This window comes from Tachypleus tridentatus, chromosome 1 (assembly GCF_004210375.1).
Source record: "Tachypleus tridentatus isolate NWPU-2018 chromosome 1, ASM421037v1, whole genome shotgun sequence".
Lineage (NCBI taxonomy): Eukaryota > Metazoa > Arthropoda > Merostomata > Xiphosura > Limulidae > Tachypleus > Tachypleus tridentatus.
The window spans coordinates 80,002,181-80,017,862 of record NC_134825.1 but is presented as its reverse complement, the minus strand read 5'-3'; the positions used below and the strand labels follow the sequence as shown (position 1 = coordinate 80,017,862).

Here is a 15,682-nt window from a genome sequence, read left to right as displayed (position 1 = left end):
AAAACTATACAAAAATCAACATTAACAAATATTCTAGTTTTGACCGTTGAAAAACCAAACTCGTTAATATCGTAATATTTTATCCTAAGCTTGTGGAAACATGATCCACTACATGTAGATTTCCTTATTAATACTACGTGGAATTGTATCTGTATTTTATATTCGACGAAACCAGAGCGAGTATTACATTGATAGTTAGCTATTTTTTATTTTGTGTTGTTTAGATGTACCTTCGAGTAACATACTCAACTACAGCAACATGTCCTTCGTGACGTAGAAACAAGTCAACCAATAAACAACTAGCTTTCAAATAATCACAGTTTGCTGTCGTCAATCTATAAATGCATGCCAGTGAGATGAGTCGGACAATTAAACAGGAAACTCGTCGTAAGCACACCAAATTATTTTATGAAGGTACCATTCTTTAGAAATTATTCGAAAGTGTATTTCGCACGTATCTAAGATGTACCTTTTTACAAGCGGCAACTTTTAGAAACTAATGTCTTGAAATAACGAAAACTTCCTTATGAGACATAGGCAAGATAAGGTTCTCTGCGTAATATATATTTTTTTTAGAATTTCTCGCAAAGTTACACGAGGGCTATCTGCGCTAGCAGCCCCTAATTTAGCAGCGTAAGACTAAAGGGAAGGCAGCTAGTCATCACCATCCACCGCCAACTCTTGGGCTACTCTTTTATTAACGAATAGTGGGATTGACCGAACATTATAACGCGCCCATGGCTAAGAGGGCGAGCATGTTTGGTGTGACGGGGATTCGAGCCCGTGACTCTCGGATTACGAGTCGAGTGCCTTAACTACCTGACCATGGCGGGCCTAGAGTGAGAGATAATTTGAGGATCTTATGTGGAGGCTATATATATCTATATATTATTATTATTAGTTGATATTTATCTGCAATACTTGTTTTGTTTCAAGATCTTGTTGAATATTTAAAATATTTAAAACATCATGAACATATTTTTCTTTCTCTAAAAGTAAGTATTTTTAGGTGCATAGAATTTTCGAGAAAGTTTATTTTTAAAATTTTTGACGAATGTGTGTAAACAGTCATTAGCCTCCCCCCTCCCTCCCCCCGTTAGTTTACTGGTAAGCCTACGGATTTACAACGCTAAAATCGGCATTCGATTTCTCTCGGTGGGCTCAGCAGATAGCAGGATGTGGTTTTGCGATAAAAAAATGCACAGTCATTACGGTTAACTACAATTTGTGTATATGTAGATAAACAACACAGATTAATGTTTACAACCAAATATTCACTTCGCATAATACAGAGAACAGCTGGTTGTTTTAATTATCTCTGTGTGGTCCGTGTGTTTTTTTCTTCAGGTAAGCCAGTTCACGAAATACATTTCTTTGCCAGCTTATCAGTGACAGATTGTACTAAGATATTACTCAATGGAAAAGCTTCAGCTACCTGGTCAGTGTTTCCTTTGGTTAGAACACATAATAAACTGTTACACCATTGATCAACATCTTGATGTGAAAGCAGCCAGTAAAACCACAGTTTTCCATCAACGAAGTTAGGCATAATACCTTGGCAGCCTCTATTTCTTGCATTTTGCAAAGTCTTAAAATTATATCTGAGAGCTCAGGTTGGTTATGATTATGGTTACACACGAGAATACGTAATTGCATAAACCAAGCAAATTAATCCAGGTTTGCTCTTGCCATCTCAAAATAACTTAAAATCAATTACAATAAATATAGAATGGTATTAATACTTTAAACAAACTCATTAGGAACAAACTACAAATGCTGCACTAAGGAAACTTCTTTGAAACTCGTGCTTCTTTAGCTTAGAACAATGGTACAGCACACCTTAATGCAATTGTTTGTACAAGACACAAAGGTTACATATAATTACACCATGTTTCTTAATTCATGCTGGCCACTCCTCAGTTTCTTGCAAGGCAAGGATTGTCCACACTAGATATGGGTCAATTAGTATCTTCCTGGAGCTCTAAGCACTAGTTATGTTATTCAAGCACTAGAAATTTTGTGCAACATTCTCTGGTGGCACTGTCATTGTAATGGCTTTAACTTTTTAATGGTTTCCAGTGTCAGAACGTTCAACAAAAATAAAATAAAACAGGCTCTTACAGTGCAGAAAGTCAATCTATCAGCATTTCCATGTTGGGAGCCTAGACAAAGATGTACAACAAAGTTGTACTCAAACAGAATTATAATTTTATGTGTAATTATAATTTATGGATTATTAATATCTGCAAGTCATTACATGGATGCATGATTACACAGAAAGAGAACTTCCGTTGACAGAAGCGATAGTATTAATTCTTGATAAATACTATGACTACTTCTATCATTTTTTTTTCTTCATCATGCAGTATGACCATCAGTGGTTATCAATGTATGACTAACACATGAAATTACACATTTCACTCCATCCACCAATTCTGACATTTCTGATACACTTCTGCAATTGGCTTCAATGTCTGGCAAAAATTTGCTTTTATTTTTTATTCGGAGTACATAGTAACTCCATCTCTATTTACAATTACGACCAAGGAATTCCACCTGTGTACACATAAGCGTGTTTCAGTTTCACATTTATCTCTTTTATCTACTGAAGTATTATTCCCCTGGTTTTCAGCACCATACTGAAGCATATGATCAAACACCATGCTCTCATTAACATAGTCCAGACACATTTCTCTGATTGTAGCTCTCTCAGTTAAACTCCATTAGATTCTTGAAAGCAGTGCACAAATTACACATGCCAAATATTTTAATATGGAACTCATTAGAACCAGATTAAGTGATTAAACCAGTGTAAGGTGGTCTGATCTGGGTACTCAGTTCAACTTGTCAATATCTGAATATCGGATCAAAACACTAAAATAATAGGTGCTTTCTAATGCATCCATACATTCAACTGTATGTTGGAGTGGAATGAAAAGGAACTCATCTTTTGCATGCTGCATTTACTCATCAAAATCAATAGTTCTGTCCTTTATAATATACTTTATTTTATTACATACTAGCTATATTCCCAGTACTTTAGGGAAGTCTGTATGGTACTCATTTTGTAACTGCACCACCTATAACTATATTATGGGATATTATAGTTGTCTGATCATATTAGCTATCTGGTCCCATGACAGTACATTCAGTCAACAATTCAGTGAGATTCAGTTGCTTGTTGAATATAGATAACTTGTGAATCATCATTTAGCAATCTCTGATGTGCTGGTGGTTGTGTATCATCCTTTAGAAACAATACAACAGAAATAGCCCTAGCAGTGTCGTAAACTTCAGTTATTTCTGTTTTGTTTACCATTGCAATTATCATTTCATTAGGAAGTTGAATAGTCTCAAGCCACTCTTGAGACTCCTATCTGTGGCATTTTCCTTTCCCACATCTGCTTGACCTCCAAGAGAGGATTTTTCCAAGACTCAGATTCTTTCCCAGACAACCATCTGCTCTTTCTCTCAAGGAATCATTTACCTGTGTGAAATGCCTGTTTCTCATTTGAAAATATTTAAATGTAAAGCAGAGGAGAGATCAAAAGATCGCATTAAAATTAATTTGTGAAGAAACGGTAATTTAATTAAAATAATAATTACAACATCAAAATTTCTTATTAATTACATCCATTTGTGCTTTCAAGTGCACTGATAACTTCAGAGATAACTATAATCTGGCTCTCATAGTGTTATTGCTATTGGTAAACATTGCCTAATGTGACTGTCGTTGGCATCCATAAAGTAAATTTTATCAACTGGACAACTTTTACGAGTGTAGCTTCATTTTTCTGAAAGTGCATTATCTCAATATTCTTACTCTGTATATAGCTGGACCATTTTATTTCAGGGAACACTACATCATTATCTTAATATTTTATATAAATTCTACAGGTATCTTATGATGTTTTTACAACAGCTGGTACTAGTGATGTATCTCTTTTATGGGCAATGGTGACTCTGGTTGGTGCTCTATTTCTTGCTAGGAGTAAGGGTGGCATTTTACTTTCCTCTAGTTGATGGCTCTAGAACTGCAGTTGAACTGTGATTACTGACTTCTGTTTGATCCTGGGTTGGCTCTGGAGGTCTACCTCCATAGTATTGGAGACTACATTCATGTCGATGTCTCTCTGGTGTCCCAGGTATGAAACACAATGCCTGCAGTACAACAAATAGGTTTTATCTATTTTCTTATGCATTTTGGGTGGCTATGTTGCTAGTTAAGGCTAGAAACACATGATCACCAATAAAGAATCTTAGCATTAAATTGAAATGTCAGCACTGAAAACTTTAAGTCAACTTAACTTGTAATGGGTTAGAAGCTTATCCAGTAATGTAAGCTTAAATAATATCATGACCAAACAGACTGTTTAGAGGTAGAATAATTCCATCTCCAGTAGTATCAATCACAAAACTAATAAAAGTGATCATGGATAGAATAAGCAAAAATATACATGCACATACACACATTACAATGTAATAAGCAAGTATGCATAAGTAAAGACAACAAAATTACATTTGCCATCATAATATAGTCGTAAGGCCAAACCACAATGTTTATACTGGTAGTACTGCCATCTAGGGGCCATATAAAACAAGCTACATGAGAGAAATATGACAAAAAAACTCAGAAAAAAAATCTAGCAAAGTGATATACATGATTTATTATTGTTTTTTTCTGTATTAGAACACAACTCTCGTACTGCATTTCAGAAAAAAAAAGACTCAAATATCAACCAAACAACCAGTTGTAATTGTGTACAGAGACAAAACATAGAGTCACAAGGTGTAGGTAATTTGCACAAGAAAATGTCCAGCATTTACCACAAAACTCCACCTCAGGTGCAATCTTACATGTTAACATGACACAAATTATGTTGGTACAAAATTACAAATTTGCTCAGGGAGCTTCTGCAGCTAATGTCTCTCACCAGTGCTATTCAATTGCCACGTGACAGTTTAAGAGGCATTGTTGTATCAAGAGAATTTCTTCTCTTGGTTTCTAAAAAACGTTAGTATTATTGAAAATTTAGTGACCTACAACAAAGACTTTTTACATTTCAAATTATTCTTTCAATATAAGGTAAACCCCAAGTTTTTTTTTCAGTTTTTGTTTTAGCAGTTATCAAATAAAATATTTCTGTAGGTAAGTGTATGCCAACATTTACTACAAAACCCATCCCGAGTGCTTGAAATGCAAAGATTGCAAGGTTTTTATATCTTGTTTGGTTCTTTGAATTACCAATTGTCAGAAACAGTCATAACTACTCTCACTTTCGCTAGCATTTTATCTCACAATCTGTTTTCTTAGCTGTGCTTATGGCAAATTTTCTGCAGAATCCTTTAATGATATTCCATTTCAATTCACTACATAGATTGAGCAGTTACACAAAACATTTGACCAATGTCCCACTACTATATATTTTTATGTGGGGGTTACGGTTCCATCCCTTTCAGTTATCAGATTTTAAACTGTCCTAACTATTAAAATAATCATATAGATATCATATCATATGATGTATTGCACATAAATTCTGTCATGAAACACTACTTGATAAATAAAAGAACATCACTTTCTTTCAGTCATTGAATATTCAATCAGCTCATTGTCCTAGCTGCTAGTGAAGTAGTTAATCCCAGTTATAATGATTAAGCAGTCAGCACTAATGCTACAGAAATCATAAAAGCACAGTTTATTCCTCCACTATATATTAAATCCTCTGAGTCTGCTTTTTCATGACAGTTATGTAGTACCAAAGTGTCCCACCTCATTAGCTGAGACAAGATCATACAATACAGTACTCATGCTCTTGTAGTCAATGTTTACAATGTTTCAACATTCTGTTAACAATAATGTTTTCTAATCAGTGATGTCGAGAAAACCCACATGTAAAAACGGCTCGATGACCGAAGAAGGTCGAAACGTTGTTCGCTCCTCTACGTAAAAATTTTTTCTCAACCCAAACGAGCCGTTTTTACAGATATTTTTCTGTACAAGTGGGTTTTCTCGACATCACTGATTATTATTTCATTATGGCGATTGTACGAGAAGTGTAAGTATTTGTGTTTTCTTTGTGTATTTGTACTTATCTGTTACCATTATGTCTGAACTAACATACCTTACACCACTAATAACAGTACACGCTCATACGTGAACCTGATGATGACCGAAGAAGGTCGAAACGCTGTTTGCTCCTCTACGTAAAAAAATTTTCTGAACCCAAACGAGCCGTTTTTACATATATTATAATGTTATTCTGCATGCAGAACACACGCACACAATTTTAGAAAAATTAACTTATTAAATCTGATTAATGTGAAATTTTAAGCTAGTTCTAGAAGAGTGAAATAGGTAGCTGTTCTAGCTATGATAAGTGTATTGGAAAGGAACAATGCCTATACTGGAGTTATAACTCTAGACTCCGGGCAATATTATGACTTATTAGTTTTGCTAGACTAAGAGAGCACAGCACTAAGTATCAAATCCTATAGTAACACTTCTTTCTGTGCACAAGTACTAGCCATTTTATAACGTTAGCCATTCAATAGCAAATTGTAAGAACACGTCCTCAAGATTTCACTTGACATGACATTGAAAAAATTCACTGTCCATCTTTTACAGGAATTTCTCCCACGAGAAAGTACTGGTGATAACACAAGGTAATGACCCAGAACAATAGGTAACAAGATCAAATATAGTCTAGCCACATTCCCTGACTGACATTTTTTTGTTAAAATTACTCTATTAGAAATGAACATGTAGAAACATTTTTTTGAAAATTTAAGTGCAAGTGAAATGCCAATTTTATTAAACTGAAGAAAACAAGAAAAAGTTAATTATGCTTTGAATAATAAACTGTTATTTTCCTCGTTGAATGTCATACGTTGTTTCCATAAAAATATTACACTAAAACTTCACAGTTAAAATTGGCACATACCGTAGTTTTTGTTCTATTGATGTTTAAATATGACAATTTTTCTTGTTTATCTAGTGTGCACTCTTACTATTAGAAAGAATTGGTGGAAATATTATTTACTGAGTGCTAAATAAAGCCTTGTTTCAACAACTGTTATACAATAGTGTAGAGTATAAAAGTTATGAACATTAAGCTGGGTAACAATAAGACATAAGTATTAGCTATCTTTTCACACTGTTAGTGACATATAAAAGTTATGAACATATATACGAGACTGAGTATAGCCAGAAAGTAAAAAGGTCTGCTTGAAAACAGTAGCTGCAGTCTAGCAGATAAAAACAGCCATTTCTCACGCTACTATTTTATAAATTTGCTACTAGATGGCAGGACACGCACGATGACCATTGTTAATCAAAGAATAACGAGAGAAATGAATCGCTAAGGTATATTATTTGTATGCTTTTTGGTGTCAACTAGAAAGGTGTAAAATAATATGTTTTATTCAGGCGTTAGCATCGTAAGTGGTTCCATATGCTAGGCACTGATGGCAACACAGTGGCTAGTTTCTGACTATTTTTTTTTCTTTTTTATACTAACAGTACATGCATGTTGTCTGTTTTTTGAATCTTGTTGTGTTTCTTTTACATATGATCTAATTATTCTCGTATTGTAAATCATACGAATTATCGAGATGTACTTAATGTGTGAGTATGATGTTATCATATAGAGAGATTTTAAATGAGCACAAAGGTCTAAAGATTTCATTTCAGTTCTTTTAACTTCCAATATATTTTCTTACGGCCAGAACAACTCAATCTTCTCGGTGAAAAAGTAATGCGTTTTTAAGGCGATTTTTTTTAATCGTAACATCTATAGGGCATTTGAGGGAATATTAGATGGACCACTTTGATATATTATCGTAAAATATTAAACATATATAGAGAGAATAATACGCCGAACGTAGATGTGTTTTGTTTGTTTTATACCGGGTTCTGGCATGGCCTGGTGAATAAAGCGTTCGATTCGCAGTGTAAGAGTCACGAGTTCGAATCTCCGTCACCAAACATGCTTGCTCTTCCAGACGTGGGGGCATTATAATGCAAAAGTCAATTCCACTATTCATTGGTGAAAGAGTAGGCCAAGGGTTGTCGGTGGGTAGTGTTAACAAGCTGAATTCTATCTAGTCTATCACTTCTTAATTAGGGACAGCTAGCGAAGATAGCTCTCGTGTAGTGCCCCCCTCCAAGTAGCCCAGCAGTGTGCCTCTAGAGTTACAATGCCAGAAATCGAGTTTCGATACCCGTCGAGGACAGAGCACAGATAGTCCATTGTATAGCTTAGTGCTTAAATTGAAGCAAACCTTGGTGTATTTTTGCCTGAACTCCCAAATAAACCAAACTTTGTTACACATTGTTGTTACTATTACTCATGTTTTCTGTACTGGTAAGCTTTCTGTGGACCTGAAGTTACCAACTGACTGACGTTTTTCAGTATTGCCTAAGTGATTTCCACTCCGTTGTTTATAGTTAATTTTATGAATACTATTAGTAATAAAGTTTATAGTAATGTAGGATTACACACACACACGTTACGTATGTATGTGTGTCTGTGCATATTAAAATCAAATAGTAGTTAGAGATCCTTAACGAGTTATTTTTGAAGTTTTCAGGTTAATATGTTTTATCAACTCTTAAAGTTTAAGATATGTATACACTATTGTGTATTAAAGGAATTATTTTGAAAATATTTGTTTCATAGTCGGCAGTAGAAGTCGAGGGGCTAACGCTCTTGAGACAAGCTTATATTCCATGAAATAGTTAATTTCTGGTTAGTAATTTCGTAGATTCTTACACACAAGTTTCTTTTCTCTTATAGGAAGGTTTGGAAGATTGTATTTCATCTTTTGAAAACAGAAACATTGATGGTCCTGCCTTGCTGGTAAGTTAACTTGAAAGTGTCTGATACCATAATCTGATATTTTACTCATTTATTTTCTGAAAAATACGAGATTTTACGAATATAACGGATTTATGTATTTTTATATAAAATTGTAGTCAACTTGAACAAGAAAAAGCAAGAAAGAAATCAATAGGTGGGACCCATACTGTCTGTTCATTGGATTTAACTTCTGTTCGTATTGTTTGTTTGTTTTGGAATTTCGCACAAAGCTACTCGAGGACTATCTGTGCTAGCCGTCCCTAATTTAGCAGTGTAAGGCTAGAGGGAAGGCAGCTAGTCATCACCACCCACCGCCAACTCTTGGGCTACTCTTTTACCAACTAATAGTGGGATTGACCGTTACATTATAACGCCCCCACGGTTGGGAGGGCGAGCATGTTTTGGCGCGACTCGGGCGCGAACCCGTGACCATCAGATTACGAAGTGCACGCCTTAACGCGCTAGGCCATGCCTAGCCATGAACAGGCCAGAACAGGCCATGTTCTGTTCGTAAGCTGTACATGTGAAATAAACTTCTAATTAAAATATAAAGAGCTGTATGGGTTTTCAAACCCACAATTAAAACAGCTATTAACCAACCCTCTAAAGCTAATTTTGGACATTGGAATTGCTCTTAATAAAACAAAAGGGATAAACGATAAATAAAAAATAAAGCGTATTACTACATATGGATAATCCCCGTCGCACCAAACATGCTCGCCCTTTCAGACGTGGGAGAGTTATAATATTACGATCAATCCCACTTGTCTTTGGTAAAAGAGTAGCCCAAGAGTTGGCGATAGTTTCTGATGGCTAGCTGCCTTCTCTCTAGTTTTACACTGCTAAATTAGTTACGGCTAGCGCAGATAGCCCTCGTGTAGCTTTGCGCGAAATTAAAAACAAACAAACAAACAAAAACAAGAATATGGATAAGTATGAATTAAAGTCATATTTTTCTGTTGAAGTTGGCATCCATAATAGGTATGTATCTATTATATGGCCAACAAATGATGCCGAAATGACCCTATCATTTCTGTAGTTTGAATAAAGATAAATTGTATTTTTTCACATGTTCCAAAATTGTTATTGCGTACTCTTCTTGTTTTATAATCAATATACTATTAAATGGATGTTTGGTTGTGTGATGTAAGTAACTATGCATGCTATCACACACTAAGTGTAACAGGTTATAACAGGTAACATTGACACCGTGAGCACTGAAACACTATTTATAAAATATTGTGTATTAGTAATTAGATGACATATCCACTCATTGCCCTGGGAAAACATGGGAATCCCGACAGAGTGATAAAAAAGTCAGTGTTTATACCTCGTGATGACGAGAAGCCCACTTGATGTAAAAAATGTATCTCAGGACGGCTGGTATGGGTATTAACACTTTTACTAATAAAGCAGAGAACAACGTTTCGACTTTCTCAGGTCATCTTCTTGTCAAAGAACTTTATAAAGTTTTGTTACACTCTAGTGGAAAAGCTAAAATTAACTCACATTTAATTTGGACAAATAAGTTGTAAAACAAAAATGAATTTGTGTGAGGTTCTTCCTGAACAAACCAACAGCACCGTGCAGTTAGTGGCAGTTATAGTAAAATTATATACTTTTATTCATAATTCTGTTTGTCTGCCATTGCTAGAGTTGAAAATGGGAAAATTGTTTTGTTTGTTTGTTTTGAATTTCACACAAAGTTACACGAGGGCTATCTGCGCTAGCCGTCCCTAATTTAGCAGTGTAAGACTAGAAGGGAAGCAGCTAGTCATCACCACCCACCGCCAACTCTTGGGCTAATCTTTAACCAACAAATAGTGGATTGACCGTCACTTTATAACGCCGCCACGGCTGAAGTAGCGAGCATGTTTGGTGTGAAGGGAATTTGAACCCGCGACCCTCGAATAACGAGTCGAGGGTCTTAACCACCTGACCATGCCGGGCCCAATTTTAGAAGTAAACAAAAAATATAACCGACAATATTGAATACGTCCCGGATTCTGCTACGGTGAATTCTAATTAATGTAATTAATCACACATTCATGTTCATGAACATAAATAAGGCAGCTTATACACTTTATCAAGACCTGCTTTTTTACTGTCTGTACTTTGATCTACTTCAAGTTGACAAACGTGACTCGTCAGCGACTGTGTTGTGTTAGTCATCGCTGTTTTAATTATACAACACCTGCATTAAAAGCCTTCTCTTATTCTTTATAAAAAGGAAGTAACTTTTTGTTTGATAGTGTATGGGACTTTGCTGACTATAAAACTTTGGACAGAGTAACCAAACTTTCTCGTAATAGCTTGTGTACACGATCTCATTAGATCTTCTCTATGGGCGGAAGTTTGCTCGCGCGCCATCTGGAATATGGAAAGTGAGGATGTACAGATAGATGGAGGAGAAAAGTAGTGCAACATATCTCGTAACGCTACAGCTAATGCTAGTTTGTCATTTCCGGATCATTTCAAAAATTCAAATAATAATTATGATTAAACAATTATTTTAGTTTCCGTAAATAATATACAGTTTAAAATTGGTTGCCCCACTTCATATTTTTCACACACACACACGCGCGCGCGCATAAATACGTGTGTGTGTGTGTGTGTATATATATATTAGTTTTTGAAATGTGAAGTTACTGTTAAATTTTTGAAGAGTATTAGCAGTATTACTAATAAAGCAGAGGACAACATTTCGATCTTCTCAGGTCACTTCAGGTTAATACCCATACCAGCCGTCTTGAGAGACGTTTGTACTTCAAATGGGTTTCTCATCGTCGCGAATTTCAAAAGTCGAACTAAGTGGTTTAGTTCTACAAAACGTCCAGAGATGACGCTACCGAGAAACGGCTGCATCGTGTCATCAAATTGTGAAAAACAGTACAAATAAATATTTACCTGATTTATAAGCATATACTGGGGCCTGATAATTTAGTAAGACATACTTTTTTAATATTTTCATTAAGGAATGATCTTGAAACCACATTGTGGAGTGATGTATTACAAAATGAGGAATTTAATTGTTTGTTTATTTTTTAAAGCTGGAAACAAAATAATTTTACATTGAAATTATTGGATCAATGTCTTTTTCACATATAATTTTAATAGTGGTGTCACGGGACGTAACCTATAATTGCATGAGAGTTAGAGTTTCTAGGAGACAACAACAATATTTTTCTACTCGTATTACCAACACTCTAGTCGTTTTGTAAATATACTGTAAGAGAGTGATTTTTGTTGTTTATCACAGAGCTACATAACGAACCATTTGTACTGTGGCCACTGCTGGTATTAAAACTCGAATTTTAGCATTATAATCTCTCCGACTTATCGCTTAGTCACTGAGGAGTCTGTAGGATATTTTCACGTGTTTTCTATGAAGTTTCAGGGTCTGTGTTTGTTGAAGTATTTGAATCTTTTTCTTTACAATATTTTAGAATGAAGTAGAACATTTGCACAATGGCTCGGAATGGTCAGTTTGTTAGGGCGTTCGACTCGCAGTTTGAGGGTCGCAGGTTCGAGTCCCAATGATGCTAAACATACTCGCCTTTTCAGCCATATGGAAGTTACAATGTGACGATGGATCTCACTATTCTCTGGTTAAAAAGAGTAGCCCAAGAGTTGAGGGTGAGTGGTGATGACTAGTTGCCTTCCTACTAGTCGTATACCACGAACTTAAGGACGGCTAGCGCAGATAACCTTCATATAGCTTTGCATGAAGTTAAAACAAACAAACAAATAACGATGTTGTTAATATATTTACAATACTTTTAGAATGTGCACTGGCCATAAAATTATGAATTACATTTTGTAGTTTGAGGTATTTTCATTTTTCATATCCTTGTGCTTTTTAACACAGCCATTATCTACTAACGTTCAATGTCACCTTCCCCCCACACAAATAAATCTATAGAAAAAAAATTCAACTACAATAAATCATGTTGAAGCAAATATCTAACAATCCTAGACAAAATTCTGCTGAAAAAAACAGTAAACAACGTCGCGGAATCATCCGAAATAAAGGCCTGTTGTCATTCAATCACTGAGTGCCTAAAATATGCAGCAAACCATTCCATACCCAATAATAACACAAACATGGCAGTCCCACACAGAATGAATACAAATAATAAAAGACTGAAGGAATCCACGAAGACAATTCGTACAAAACAGAGATCTCGCACTTAAAACACGGACTAATTAAGAAACAAAATAAGTTTGACAACTAAAACAAGACAGTCGGAAATTTTTTGTTCACAACTTGACGACAAAACTGACTCGAAACAATTCTGGACACGCCTAAAAGGACTCGCCAACACAGGAAACCCTGACAATAGTTACTTGCTATTAGAAACACAAAAGTAATATAGCATTCACTAACTCTGAAAAGGCAAAGGTATTTAAAGAACACCTTCAAAACACGTTCAAAACCCACCAGGAACCTGATATGAACACACATTTCTACAATGAAGTTAATAACTTCGTACAACTTAGTAAAACCATGCGCACATCAAAATTCCCATTAAACACGCAGAATATAACAATAAAAACAGATGAAAACGAAAACTCCATCACACATCAGGTCACTAAAACAATTACGGAAAAGGAAATAAAACTCGCAATAATAGCTACAAAAAACAAGGCACTACGAGAAGATAGCGTACAAATCATTTTTCTCAAAAAAAGCACTCGAGGACTGTATGAACACATGACAGCACGCTTTAATTTATCATTTAGTTCTATATACATCTCGGTCACTTGGAAGCAAAGTTCTTATGTTCCGTGAAGAAGGAAAGTCAGCTAATAAACCAAACAACTACAACTTGATCAGCCTTACCAGCTGTATAGAAAAAAAATTCTCGAAAAAATAATTAGTCACAGACTCTCAAATTACCTAGAAGTAACTTCAAATTTACCAGAAATTAAAAATGGATTTAGAAAATTTAGACGAACCACAGATCAACTAGTGAGATTAACAGAAACGATTATATATGTAGTTTCAATACAAACGAATGCACTGTTGCCTGATTTCTCGATATCGAGAAAGCTTTCGACAGAATGTGGCACAATGGTTTAAGATTCCGCATGGCAGAAATAAAACTATCTCCAGGGATTAATTGTTGGCTATCCAAGCCCATAGAAGATAGAAGTTGTAAAATAAGTGTCAGGGGAACCTTCTCTGAGTAATTTGCTCCATAAAATAGCGTCCCCCAAGGAGGGGTAGTTAATTCTATTCTATTCATTACGTATGTGAGCAAAATGCCCGAAAAAGACCCAAATTTTGGATATGCATCACATTTCGCGGACAGTGTTGTGGTCTGGAAAAGTGTCCTCATCCAATCCATAACAGTGACAAATCTACAATCATTTATTAAATAATATAGAAGAATACTGTCAGAAACATCGTATAAAAATAAATGTACCAAAAAAATCAATTAGTAACATTCACAAGACAAACAAAACATGAAAAAGTCCTTCTAATTTATACATGAATGTAACACTTCTCCAGACCAAAACTTCAGCAAAGTTCCTATCTTTAACCTTCGACACCAAGCTAACGTGGGTGAAACATACAAATTATATATTAAAAAAAAAATATGCAAGTGTAACCGGTAAAAACCAAGGAACCTCACCAGACAATATAATAAATATCTAAAAAACGTATATATGACCTGTCATCGAATATGCATGCCCAGCATAGTTAAACGTAGCCCCTAAACACATAAATAAAATACAATCAATACAAAAATGAATAATTACTGCAGCGTACAAAGTCCTTTGCAGTACATCATCAAAACTTATACACAAATATGCAAGTATATAAACTATAGACGATAGACTCTTGCATAATTCTCTAAATTACTTTCAGAGGAATTGACAAAAACAGATCTACTATGTGAACTTGATGGCTCAGTGTAACCAGGTGGTTAAGGCGTTCGACTAGTAATTTGAGGGTCGTGGGTTTGAATCTCGTCACACCAAACATGTTCGCCATTTTCAGCCGTGGGGGCGTTACAATGTTACAGTCTCTTTCGCTATTCGTTAGTAAAGGAGTAGCCCACGAATTGGCGGTGGGTAATGATGACTAGCTGCCTTCCCTTTTGTCTTCTGCTAAATTAGGAACGACTAGCTAAGATAACTTTCGTGTCTCTTTGCGCGAAGTTCAAAACAATATATGCCAGTTACAATCTTGTATTTTACTATGATAGCCTGTAACGTTTTTCCTCTCCTGTCCATGTTTAGTTTACTTTCTGTAGAACATTTCTGCAATGTGTTCTTACCGATGATTTAAATGTATCTGTTGGGCACCTGTGTACGTGTATACAACAGTAATATATAATAAACTGACAAACAGAATATGCGATGCTATAGAACAGGGGGTTCCCAACCGTTGGCAGGGGAGTCGCGTAGCCTTGTTAGAAATAGCTTGGGATAACATTAATTTTATTTCTTCAATTACATTTTCATGTCGCGAGTGCCAAAAGGTTGGGAACCCCTGCTATAGAAGTACGACATATGGCTGTGTGGTTTTAAGAACGAAATATGTAATTTTGCTGAAATAAGATACATTAGTTTATAGAAATATAGTATATACAGAGGTTGACAGTATTATATTAAAAAGAGCCTCACCGGTTCGTTATAGTCCATGTCACCACATCCAATGGCGATAACCAGGCATGACAAAAAATCGCCATGATTTTCACTTTTGTAGAAATATGTACTTTGTCAAACAGCTGGCCATTCTTTTCTTCAGAGACAAAATTCAGCTTTGTTTACAAACTTTCCTTTTGAATATTTACTTATTTTGGTTTCTGTAG

The 15,682-nt window shown here is 35.3% G+C and overlaps 1 protein-coding gene and 1 long non-coding RNA gene across 7 annotated transcripts in view; one reads left to right on the top strand and one right to left on the bottom strand.

Annotated features, from left to right (window-relative positions):
* The window catches only part of LOC143253166 (uncharacterized), a 126,162-nt gene that overhangs the window by 55,904 nt on the left and 54,576 nt on the right, over window positions 1-15,682 (top strand). For 5 of the 6 annotated variants that reach the window (XR_013029435.1, XM_076506557.1, XM_076506548.1 and 2 more), the window contains exon 3: window positions 8,796-8,858. Coding sequence is in view for 5 of the 6 variants with exons in the window: in XM_076506557.1 (XP_076362672.1) it covers window positions 8,796-8,858 (63 nt within the window). In the remaining variant the exon portion in view is untranslated. Of the gene's footprint in view, window positions 1-393; window positions 415-8,795; window positions 8,859-15,682 lie in introns of those variants that run through there. The other variant, XM_076506573.1, reaches the window with a different exon arrangement.
* Window positions 3,832-4,581, bottom strand: LOC143251493 (uncharacterized). Its single transcript, XR_013028619.1, has 2 exons — window positions 4,520-4,581; window positions 3,832-4,161 (listed from the first exon to the last, which is right to left on the bottom strand). It is a non-coding gene; the product is annotated as an uncharacterized LOC143251493 (long non-coding RNA).